This window comes from Salvia hispanica, chromosome 2 (assembly GCF_029641045.1).
Source record: "Salvia hispanica isolate PSC_SH4W2 chromosome 2, Shi_PSC_v1, whole genome shotgun sequence".
Lineage (NCBI taxonomy): Eukaryota > Viridiplantae > Streptophyta > Magnoliopsida > Lamiales > Lamiaceae > Salvia > Salvia hispanica.
The window spans coordinates 59,315,000-59,327,573 of NC_142693.1; the positions used below are offsets into that span (position 1 = coordinate 59,315,000).

The 12,574-nt window shown below is 35.0% G+C and overlaps 1 protein-coding gene across 1 annotated transcript; it reads right to left on the reverse strand.

Moving 5' to 3' along the window:
* Positions 1–3,168: 3,168 nt before the first annotated feature.
* Positions 3,169–7,610, reverse strand: LOC125201780 (3-ketoacyl-CoA synthase 20-like). The gene is made up of 2 exons (XM_048100028.2): positions 6,975–7,610; positions 3,169–4,036 (listed from the first exon to the last, which is right to left on the reverse strand). Exons 1-2 carry the CDS (start codon positions 7,608–7,610, stop codon positions 3,269–3,271), a joined length of 1,404 nt encoding a protein of 467 aa, XP_047955985.1. The 3' UTR covers positions 3,169–3,268.
* Between the last annotated feature and the right edge of the window lie 4,964 nt (positions 7,611–12,574).

Below are 12,574 nucleotides of genomic sequence, written 5' to 3' on the forward strand. Positions count from 1 at the left end.
AATAAATGCAAAAACTCGAGTTCACTATGGTAAGGGTGGCATAACTATTAAAACGTTTTGGCATGAGTTCACTGAGTATGTTTAAAATACTCAGCCCTGCATGTGTTTTCCCTATGTGCAGGTTGAGCGGCGACGGGCGGTTGGTGGTGTTGAGAAAATTTAATTGGATAAAATGGATGTGTTGAAACTTCGAGTGTAGTTGTGTCTTCATACATGGCTTCATTTTCTCTTGCTTGCTTCCGTTGGATTATGGAACTTATTATCTCTTGGTTGATTTGAACTTATTCTTTTGGTTTAGGATTTTGAGACATATTGTGTTTTGTTGGATTTATGTCAAACTCTTAACTTTTGATCATAATTTATGATATCTATTCTTCATTGATTTTCTTGATTAAACCGTTGACTATGTCCTTATTGCTTTTAAGTCCGCCTTAGTAGCAGTCGCCGTATTTATTATACCCTAGAAATCCGGGCTGTTACAGAAAGTCTTTAACTAATTTTTTTTCAAATGACGCATGTATTTTAAAGAATATAATTAGAGGTTTCATACCAAAAGTGGAGAGGAAGAGATTGTTGGTTATGAGGCCACATTGTCCACTTGTTTGCACCTCTTCTCCTTTAATTCATAAATTTTGAAATGATTGAAGGTTTCAATGTTTTGATGGTGGGCAATGAAAAGTGTTGGGTGTTTTGTGAATTGTGAAAATTCTAATACTCCCTCCGTCTCTTATAAATAGTAACTTTTGAAATGCCACGGATTTTAATATAAAATTAGAAAAATAAAAAATATATTAGTAGAAAATGAGTCTCACCTCTAATCACCTTATTAGAGAGAAAGAAATTTCTTTAAATAGAAAGTTTTTATTTTTAGAGGAAGGACAAAAAATGAAATAATTTATATTTTTAGGAGAGAGAGTGAGTATATATTTTTGCAAAATTGTAGACCCTCTTACTCAAGGAAGTCTGGAAAGAAATTATTAATAAAGCTTGGTTGGATTTAAAAAATATGGATATTCTCCCTTATATTAACAGAAGATGTCACGTTTCCTTTAATGGAAAAAGCTCTTTTTCACATTAATATACTCCCTTCGTCCACAAAAAATAGAGCACTTTGTGAATGGCACGGGTTTAACACAAAATTGGTAAAGTAAGAGAGAAGTAGTGTTAGTGGGATGTGGGGTCTATATTATTAGTAAGAGAGAAGAGAAAAATGTAAGAGAGAAATTGTTGATAACTTTCCTTTTTTGAATGTGCCCTATTTTTCGTGGACAACAAAAAATGGCAAATGTGCCATATTTTTTGTGGACGGAGGGAGTAGTATACTATTTACTCTCTCCCTCTAACACACAAAATAATATATCCTAAAATCTCGTGCCAACTTCAAGTATGCTATCTATTATAAAACGATTGGAGTAATATTTCTAGATCCTTGCATTTATTATAAGATGCAAGACCTTAATTACATTTACCCTCTCTCATGTGGGAATAACATTTTGAAAACATTGGTGATGATTGAAGACTATTATCTCTCTCAATTTCAATTGTAATAGATTAGCATTTGATTGTTTTGTTTTTATTGAACTTTAATTTTCGTGTATCAGACAATACAACCCTTGTTTTAAAATTATTTTTTTTTATCACAATTGAGTCTCACCTTTAATCACTTTATTAGAGGGAAAGAAATTTTCTAAAATAAAAAGTTTTTATTTTTAGAGGACGGGCAAAATGTGTTTTTGTTTTTAGGCGACGGGAGTGAGTATATATTAGTATTGCAAAATTGTAGACCCTCTTCCTGAAGTCTTGTCAAATCTCTTAGCTTGAAGCTAATTTAAATCGTTTTGAATTTTCAAATTCTTAATAAGAAAGCTTTGCATTAAATAAACGTGTCTATCATTTTGCCAAATAAATCTGCATTAAATGCACTCCTCTAAATTTGGACAACATTTAATGCCTTTAGAGTTGTGGGGATTGTAAATTCATGTTGTATTACTCAAGGAAGTATGGATAAAAATTACTAATAAAGCTTGGTTGGATTTAACAAATATGGATATTTTCCGTCTCGTAATAAATGTCATACTTCCCTTTATAATTTGTCTCACAAAAGATGACACATTTCCTTTTATGGAAAAATCTCTCTCTCGCATTAATATAATATTACTATTTTCTCTCTCCATCTAACACATAAAATAACATATCCTAAAATCTCGTGCTAACTTCTAAGTGTACTATCTATTACGGGACGAATGGAGTAATATTTTCTAGATCCTTGCATTTATTGTAAGATGCAAGACCTAAATTACATTTACCCTCTCTCATGTGGGAATAACATTTCGAAGACATTGGTGATGCTCGAACACTGTTATCTCTCTAACTTCCAATTGTAATAGATTAGCCTTTGATTGTTTTGTTTTTATCGAACTTTACTTATCGTGTACCGGACAATACAACCCTTGTTTTGAAATTATTTTTCCGATCGCAACTGGATATTCAAAACAATTTGCCGCTAGCTACAATTCAAACTTGTTTCTAATGCAAAAAGAACACAACCACGATTCTTATATAGCTCATCTCGATTTTTCTTATAATTCCAACATGGACTTTCATGCATTTAACTCATTACTTACATTTTTATAAGTATTCGATGGTGGGTGTTCACATGGTTCTGAATTACATTGAAATAAGGTTATTCACAACAGTGTCCATCAAGGCACTAGCAGTAGTGCCTTTAAAACCGCCCTTAAAATCCATCTTTTACCTTTTTTCCAGCCACGTCAACATTTTACCTTTCAACCGCAGCACCTGCAATAGCGTTAACACCAAATTCAGCCCTAACTTATTTACCATTTTCATCTTTTTTTGAAATGTCGGTAATTTATTTAAAAACAAAAGAATTTGTCTTTAAATGAATAAAAGCGTAACATAGACTTCATTGTAGTGAAAGGATACATAAGTTAAGGGGAGTACTACGATGACATCATAGTTAAAATGGCAACCTATGCAAGCAATCTGTGATACATTGACAAGCAACTCGTCATATACGGTTACAAGCAATATGTGATACGAAATTAGAGCACTATAGTGACACCATAATTAAAATGACAAACTATGCAAACAATCTGCTATACATAGGTAAGCAATCTATGATACATAGGCAAGTAACACGACATATAGTTCCAAGCAATCTGCGATATATTCCTTAAATATAACATTCATCAATTACACTCACAAAATAGGATATACACCATGAAACAAGGGTTCAGGTTCGGGTTCAATTAGGCAGAGAAATAGGAAATTGATCGATGACTTGTAGCCACGGGTTATCCACCTCATTCGGAGGAATAGTCCTCAACGCCCTCCACACACCACTTGCACACTTGAAACCCGACCCGAACCCGAGCTGCCAAACTCGGTCTCCCCTCCGAACCCGGCCCTTCGCCTCCGCATACGCCAGCTGATACCACACCGAACTACTTGACGTATTACAATACCTATAAAGCGTCATTCTAGAAGGCTCCATATCCCACGCCCTCAGCTTCAAACTTGTCTCCACCGCGTCCAGCACAGCCTTCCCGCCCGCGTGGATGCAGAAATGCTCAAACGCCGCCTTGAAATCCGGCACGTAGGGAGGAAGCCCTTTCATGTTAAGCCATTTCCGGCCGATGAGCGTTGCGAGGAACGTGAGTTTCTCGGAGATGGGGAGCACGAGTGGGCCCAGGGCGGTGATGTTGGCCTTGAGGGCTTCGCCGGCGACGGAGGGGAGGTCTTTTGATATGGTGATGCCGAGGGTTCCTTCTTTGTCGGCTTCTTGGATTACGCACTTGTAGGAGCGGTCTTCGGCGCCACGGTGGGTCCGGATGGTGTGGCTCAGCTCGTATTTGGAGATGTGGCGGTCGGAGGGGCGGTTGGATAAGAGGATAGCGGCGCCGCCCATGCGGAAGAGGCAGTTGGAGAGGAGCTTTGATTTGTCGTGGCCGAGGTAATAGCCGCTGGTTGGGCATTCTAGGCTCACGATTAGGGCGTAACTATTGCGTTGAACCTGCGTTATAAATTTTCGTGACATATGGACGATTCACAATATTGTAATACAACAAGAATTGGTGTATTTTACATATGATTGACGCACGCACAATAACAAGCAACAACAAATATCAATTAGAAACATGCACGTTGATATTGATTATAACCAAAATCACAGTTTGAATAATGAAGTTTTTTTTTTAAGAAACGGGTATATTAGCTATTTAAATCACGATATTATGTTAAATTTGGGTCAGGAAGTAGGATATATTATAAGGGGTGGCACGGTATGGTATACCGCACCGAGAGTGTCATACAGCATACCGTACCGCAAATTACGATATGCGAAAATGTCATACCTATACCTTACCAAATTTTTTGTTTACCATATCGTCTATGCGGTATACCATACTGTATTGCGGTATACCGAAATAAGGTGTGGCATATCGAGTACGGTAGGGCATACCGTTATACCTGTGTTTCATACCAAAAAAATTCTATTATAGCCAAATATTTAAAATAAAATTTCATCTATTTAAATAATGTCCAAAAGATTAAAACTACACCACAATCGAATCTATACAGTGGACTTGATTTGGGGTTGGAGGCTGTTGAACAAAAATATGGAAGTAGGGTTAGGGATTTTAACATATTAACTACTCCCTCTGTCCGCCATTAGGAGTCCCATTTATGGGCGACACGAGTTTTAAGAAATGTTAAGAAAAGTAGGTGGAAAAAAGTTAGTAAAATAGGGGTCTCACTTGTATATATTAGTTTTAAATAAAATGTGAGTGGAATGAGTGTGGAAGGTGGGACCCTATTACCATTTATGATAAATGTGAAATGAGACTCCTATTCGCGGACGGACTAAAATGGAAAAAACGGGACTCCTATTCGCAGACGGAGGGAGTATTTTTTATATAAATTTTAAATACAACATATATATCGAATTTTTGGCAAATATCGTAAATGCGGTATATTGCGGTATACCGCAGTTAGGGGTGTCGAAACGGGTATCTGCGGGTATCCGCACCCGATTTTGCAGGTACCCGAACCCGAAAAATCCAATTTTTACCTACCCGAACCCGACCCGCAAGGCTAAACGGGTATCCCGAATACCCGCATCGGATACCCGAACCCGCAGCTGCGGGTACCCGCACCCGTTGTGTGCATGTTGGCTGCAATGAACCGCTACAATATTTATATAGATTTTGTCTAATTAATTCTCTCATACATGACCGATGTGGGATTAGCATTGGGGAGTCATATTCATTCCATACAAGTTCACGTTAATATTTAATTAAATATTGATAAAAGTTTAGCTTTACTTATTTTCTTATTTCTTATTTCAATATGAATTAATTAATTAATTAATATATGGACAAATAATGGTGTAAATAATTTCTTTATTTCTTTATTGGAGTATTTCTTATTTCAATATGAATTAATTTTTAATTAACATATGGACAAATAATGGTGTAAATAATTTCTTTATTTTAGCACTATACTCCAGTAATCATAATACCAAGTAGAAGCCTTTAATAAAAATAATTGTAAATATTCTATGCAAAGGACATTTCATTAAAATATTGCGAAATAGATATATAAATATTTTGCAAATTTTAAAGCTTAATAAGAAATATTCTTAATTAATTTGGTTTACTATGCTTAATTTTTTTTGTTTATTTCATAATTCACATTAATATTGGTTGATTGCTTGTATGGTTTTTATCACAAAAATATGTATACGTATATGTATATATGTATGTAATCATAGAAGTGAACAATTGTTTGTGGTTAGAAAATTAAACCATCAATTTCTCTCGGAAACATTTTGTTTATAATCATCTCTTCCAATGAGTTTCATATTTGCATGAATTTTCAGTTGTCCCACATCGGAGATGGAATGTATGGTTGTTTGAGTTTGTGTATTATAAGTATTATAGGGTGAGTAAATGCTAGACTTGTGTAAATAAAAGGTACAAACATTAATGAAGTCGGGTATTGCGGGTTATTCGGGTATACCCGCTCGGGTAACGGGTATACCCGATACCCGATATTTTCATGCATATAGTACCCGATCCTGAACCCGTACCTGATTTTTTCGGATAGCGGGTATCCGATACCCGGCGGGTATCGGGTCGGGTTCGGGATTACCCGATACCTGCTACCCGTTTGGTCACCCCTAACCGCAGTATAGAAAAATCTATACCTTTACCGTATCGAAATATATCGGTAAGGTATCATATTGTGTCACAACTTGTGGTATACCGCAAATTCGGTATTTTCAGTATTTTTTCGGTACGATAAGTGCGGTATTTCGGTATTTCGATATATTTAGCCAACCCTATGATATATATTGAATGTCAAAATTTCATACTATAAATTAATTCGTCTGTATACAAATGATGTTTTTGGCAATGTTTATACGATACGTACCACTTCAATAAAATTAGTACACAAACGAGATATTGAGAAAAATTAAAATTTTAGATTTAATACTCCTTTTAGAACTTTATGGGATTGACAACCTATGTAATTTAAATTGTTAATTAAATCAAGAAAGATGCTCAAATTATGGTATGTACTATGTAGTTCAAAATCTGAAAAATAAATCACGATTTGAATTTTTTGCAATTGTCCCATCTTACCCTTTTTATAGCGAATTATGCGTTAATTTCATAATCGGTTTAAAACACGTGGACAAAACGTCATTTCAAACTTAATTAGACGCTTTCGTTTTTTTCACAACTCCGTTATTTTCAAAATGTCTTAAATCAGTTACCACATCAGCGCGTAATTTGCCAGAATGGGAAGGATAAGATTATTGCGAAACTTTCAAACCTCGTGATTTACTTTCCACATTTTAAAAAGCTTTGGACAAATCAGAACATTAAAATCTTTCGTGATTTATTTGACAATTAATCCTTCTTTAGAAAACTATGATAGTATAAAACCTGGAGGAGGCGTTTGGCGAGATCGACGGCGATGAGGCCGGCGCTGCAGCCCATACCCCCCAAGTTGTAGGTGAGCACATCCTCCCTGAGCTTGTATTTGTTGACAATCATGGCGGACAGCGACGGCACCGGATTGAACGTCGATATGTTCACCACCACCACCCCAATCTGAGCAGCCACCACCCCAGTCTTGGCCATCAGATCATCCACGGCTCCGCACAGTACAATCTCCGCCTCCTCCCTCGCGCATTCGAACGACGATTTTGGCGGGAAGTCTCTGACGCCGTAGATGAAGGTCTCCTCTCCGGCCCCTGACCTCTCGATGACCTTGGTCATGAAGGAGAGGCTCCCCGAGCTGAACAGGCCCAACATCTTCTCCATGATCGTATCCCGGTGGGTCGAGAAGGCCGTGTCGTGTCGGTAGCAAGCGAAATCCACCAAGTAAACTTTTCTCGGACGGAGGAAGTAGGACAGTGATATGCACAAGGCCAAGATGGAGGCGGCGGCGGCGTTGTAGACGTGGTTGAGATTGATGATTACGGCGAAGAGGAGGGATGGGATGATGAGGAATAGGGCGTTGGTAGTGATGTGATGGTAGCATTGATTTGACAAGATTTTGAGGTTTTTTGGTGCCATCTTGTTTTTGGGTTTGGGAATGAGAAAGGTGTTGAATGGATTATATAGAGGAGAATGAGTGATGAGTCTTGTCTTTGCATAGTGCAATTCAAGTGAGATTATTGCGATTAAAGTTAGAGCATGTGATTTGGTTCCCCTTCATTTCCAATTATGGCATGAGTTGGGACCGAAATTTTTTGCATCACATCTTCATTTCCAATTATGGCATGTGATAATAGTCATATCTTGTCTTTATATGATTGAATAAACCCATGGCCTTTTAAAGGTTACCCTCCATATGTCCCATTAGAAATGAAATGTTTTCCTTTCTGGATTGTCCCATTAAAAATGAAACGTTTCTTAAAATGGAAACAATATCATTTCTCTTACTTTACTCTCTCTTCAATAACTCACAAAACAACACCACATAAAATCTTGTACCGAAAACTAAATGTTTCATATTTAATGGGACGGATGGAGTATTAGTCAATGATGAGTTTCATTGTTTACCATGTGGAAATTCAGTAATCATTTTAGTCTACACGGACACTGGCTTGTTGAGATCTCTATTTCTTACTATCTGGCATTGACATAGTAAATTACTCCATCCGTTCCATGTTAATAGAGTCATTTTTCTATTTTGGGAAGTTCCAAGTTGATTGAGTCATTTCTATTTTTGACAAAAAGTAATTCTCCATTCTACTTTATTCTCTCTTCATCTTTCTTATTTTATTCTCTCATACTTTTTTCATCATCCATTTAACACACTATTCTTAAACTCTGTACCGAAAAGAAATGCCTCGATTAACAAGGAACGGATGGAGTATCATATATTTTCTATATACGATTAAAGGGTCGTGTTAGGATGATAACTAGACTAATTTGATAACTTGGATAATTATATAAAAGTAGAACACACTTGTCACCAATTTTTTTCCACTCACTTTTTATTTACATTTTTTTTAAACCTGAACGGAACCAATTAATAATGACAGGAGGGAGTATTTTATATGAAGAGCGTGATACAACTTCAAATAAATTTTTGCAGTTATGATGAATGAGATTGACTGAAGTGTCATACCCCATAAACATGGCGAAATACATTGGTACGAGCCAAAAAATGTAGTAATTTATTCATACAAAAAGAATAAATATATCCTTTTATCATGAGTAACTACAAATTAATTGCGTGTTAATGTTAGGGATGTCAATGTAGCTCGCAGTCCGTGGGCTGATCCGTGTAGCTCGCCAAATTTATAGGGTTAGGGTTAAAAAGCCCGATAAAATTATAGCCTGATTAGCCCGCATCCGATTAATCTGCAACCCGTTAGGGCCAGACCCGAAAATCCGATGGACTGCCCCGGAAACCCGATAAAATTTCTATCATTTTATTTGTTTGACTCTAATTCGACACTTCATTGGTAATTTTATAATATATATTACTAAAAAAAACTTTCAATTTTAAATATTAAATTTTTATTAACATAATAATAAATAAATAAATTAGAAATTTCAAATTCACTAAAAAAATATATTTAAATTTCTAAAACATGCTTTAAAATTTCTCGATGTTTATATTTTATTTTGCATAAATCTTAAATATTAATACTTGATCATATCTACGTTTGAGTATCTCAAATTTATCATAATTAAATATTTTACATTTTATAAATATAACTAATTTTCACAATTATTTATTGGATTGATCGCATGTTAATTTTATCGGTAACAACCCGATTAACCCGTTGGGCTAGCCCGAAACCCGAGCTTTTAGGGTTAGGGTTGAACTTTTATAACCCAAAAATATATAACCTGATTAGCCCGCACCCAATTGACCCGCAACCCGAATAAGGTTGACCCGATTGACATCCTTAGTTAATGTGTCAAATAGTGAAACGTGTGCTATCTATGGAACCATAACATGGTAAAAATACTTACTCCTTCTATTTCATTAGAAATAACACGTTTTTCTTTTTAGTTTGTTCCATTAAAATGAAACATTTCTAAAAATAGAAACAATACTCTCTCTACTTTTTATTCTCTCTTACTTTACTCTATTTTCATTAACTCACAGAACAACACTATCTAAACCACGTGCATAAAAGCAAATGTTGCATATTTAATGGGATGGAGTATATAATTTCAACACAAAGGTCAGTTGAATAACATTCTATAATTACTTGGAGTTTTAAATAGTGTTTAGTAATTCAAATTATATAATTAATATCTATCAATCGTTAGTTATATTAGGGTGTCCACTATAGTTAAGCCCGTGGCCCTGGGCGAAGTCATAAACTTTGCCTAGGCCACAAAACTTGGCTGGGCCACCAAAAAACTTGTTCACACTATAATGGACAAGCCCAAGCCACCAAATTAATTATTTTTTTCATTTTCTGTATATTTTAACTTAACTACGATTAAAATTATCGGAATATAATAATTATAAAAAAAATGCATAATTTAATAAAAACAAAAATTAAAACCAAATCTTCGTTGTATTATAGATATGGATAAAATTATACAACAAATTTTATTTAAAAATTGTCATCTCCTCATTGCATGTTTCGAAAAGTTGTATAAAAATTGAAGAGAATGGGGTAAAATGTGTGTGAGATAAAAAGGAAGAGTGGAATAAGGTATTTGTAAAAAAAAATTCAAAAATTTTTTGAAAAAATGTCAAAATTGGGGGAGCCGCAGCTCTCGGCCACTGCAATAGGGGGAGCCGCTGCCGAGCCGCCAACATGGTTCCCTCCTAGGCCCTCCCCCCGCCGCGAAATCTCGTGGCTCTCAATATAGGGGGCCGCGGCCTTCCTATAGTGGACACTCTTAATGATTTGAACTAAAATACGTATCTATGCATATTTTGAATTAGAATAAATGCATTAAAAGTGCACTTATGACCACACATACAAAAATGCACGTCGGTTTTACCGCTAGCTTATGCTAAATGTGTGAGCTTGTTGATTAGAGCATTCATAATTAATGTGCCCCGAAAATTATAGCCACAACCCCACTTTTCAGCTACCATGCATGCCAGTTTATATCATTTTAGATCCAACACCTGCAATATATGATCAGCACCTACAATACGATCACCCTCATTTTTAGCCATTAAAATTTAATTGAAAAATACATTTATTGAAATCAAAAAATGAATGCCCATAAAAATCAATAATATAAATGTTGAAAAATTGTAAAAACTAAATATCGAAAAAGAAGAATGTGGATCCATAGAGACTAGAGAATATAAGTGATAAAAAGAGTAATGAAATGTACAAGTGTGGGTGTGAACAGTGGTAAGAAAATAAGAGTATTTATAGATGAAATTAGAGTATATAAAATAATAAAAAAATTTAAAAAAATGAAAATTACGTGCGGCCGTTAGCGTTTCAGCCGCATTCAGGGAATGTGGAGTCCATTTCCAAAAATAATAAAAAGTAGGTGTGGCACATATTGGTGGATAGATCGAAAAAGAAACTAGTGACAAATAATTGAAAGGAAATGGGCTAGAATTAGATTAATATGGATTAAGTAATTATAGTTGGGCTATAATTATAATAGTCCATAAGCCCAACAATCATGAAACCCTAGTGACTCTTTATCTATATAATGGTTATTTATTCTCCATTGTGGGACATGAGAAATAACATAACATTAGAGATAAAATACGTAAAGCTTTGTAAAGAGAATTCCTAGCATTCTTCTACGGAGCAATTGTACCGGGATAGTTCCTGCATCGGATTGGATTGCACGTGGACCTCGATAGTAGTGGATTCAACTCGCAGGATTCAATCGCAGAAGAAAACAACACAACAAGTAAGATTTAGTTCCGTTGTGTTTTACATGCTCAACTTACAATATGATTATAAATCTAGATCTGTATTCTTGTATGCAATTTCCGCTGCGCTCATTAGATGAATACAAGAAATCCCAACAGTGGTATCAGAGCCCGGGGCTCGATTCGTAATTATTATGTTTGTTAATTATTTGTGGATTAATTGTGTTCGTGTAATTGAGATAAATTTCATAAAATAAATGAAAACTATAGCTGTTTACGGATTTAAAGTTTCGAACTTCGAATCCGAAAATTTTTGAGAAATTCTGCACTGATTTCTGAGAAATTAGATTTCTTATTTGATTATGTAAACTTCAGTTCTTTATAAACGAAAAGTGACTTTGCAAAAACCAATAGCCAAACTTAATTTTATATGTCAAAATCTTTTAAAATTAAAAGCTGTGAAATTAGTTTTGGAAACATAAATTTTAAAAGATTTTGAACTGTTTTCGGAATTGTTTTACGGAATTAATTTTGAATTGGATTCAATTTCTTATTCCAAAATGGTGCAGATAATGAATATTGTTTATTCCAAAGCTTTTGAAACTTTAACCTCAAATCAATTTTCAATTTTTCGAAAGAAACAAAACGAGAAGGTTTTGAACCTGGTTTTGAATCTCATGCTCGAAATTCGCCTTTTCACTCCACCGGCGTCGGTGTTTATGCTAATTGCTTGTGAAGAAGGTTTCTGACAGTTGGTGGTTCACGGCTGTTACCGGAGCATTGCTGGGCAACGGAGAGTCGGCGAAGAAGCGGTTTGGCCGCAAGTTTCTTCTGACTCAAATTTTTTAAGATTGGATCTTTCTTCGGCTCCAAGTTTTTTTAACTTAATTATTATAAGTTGAGAACTAATAATAAAATCTCAATTACTGATTTATTAATTTGATTAGTAAATCATGATTTCGATCACCACATTTAATATTGATTTGGAATGAATATTAAATATGTATAATTATAGTATTAATTTGGAATTAATATAATTAAATCCACATTTAATTAGAGAATGAAATTCGATTTTATTTATTGAGCATTATTTGATATCCTATGTGATAAGCATGCTATTCGATTTATGCTTATTTATTTTAACTATAGTAGTTAGAGACCGTTTTATTGTCTGGGTTGGCGGCGCCCAGTATGTGTAGTCCGTGTT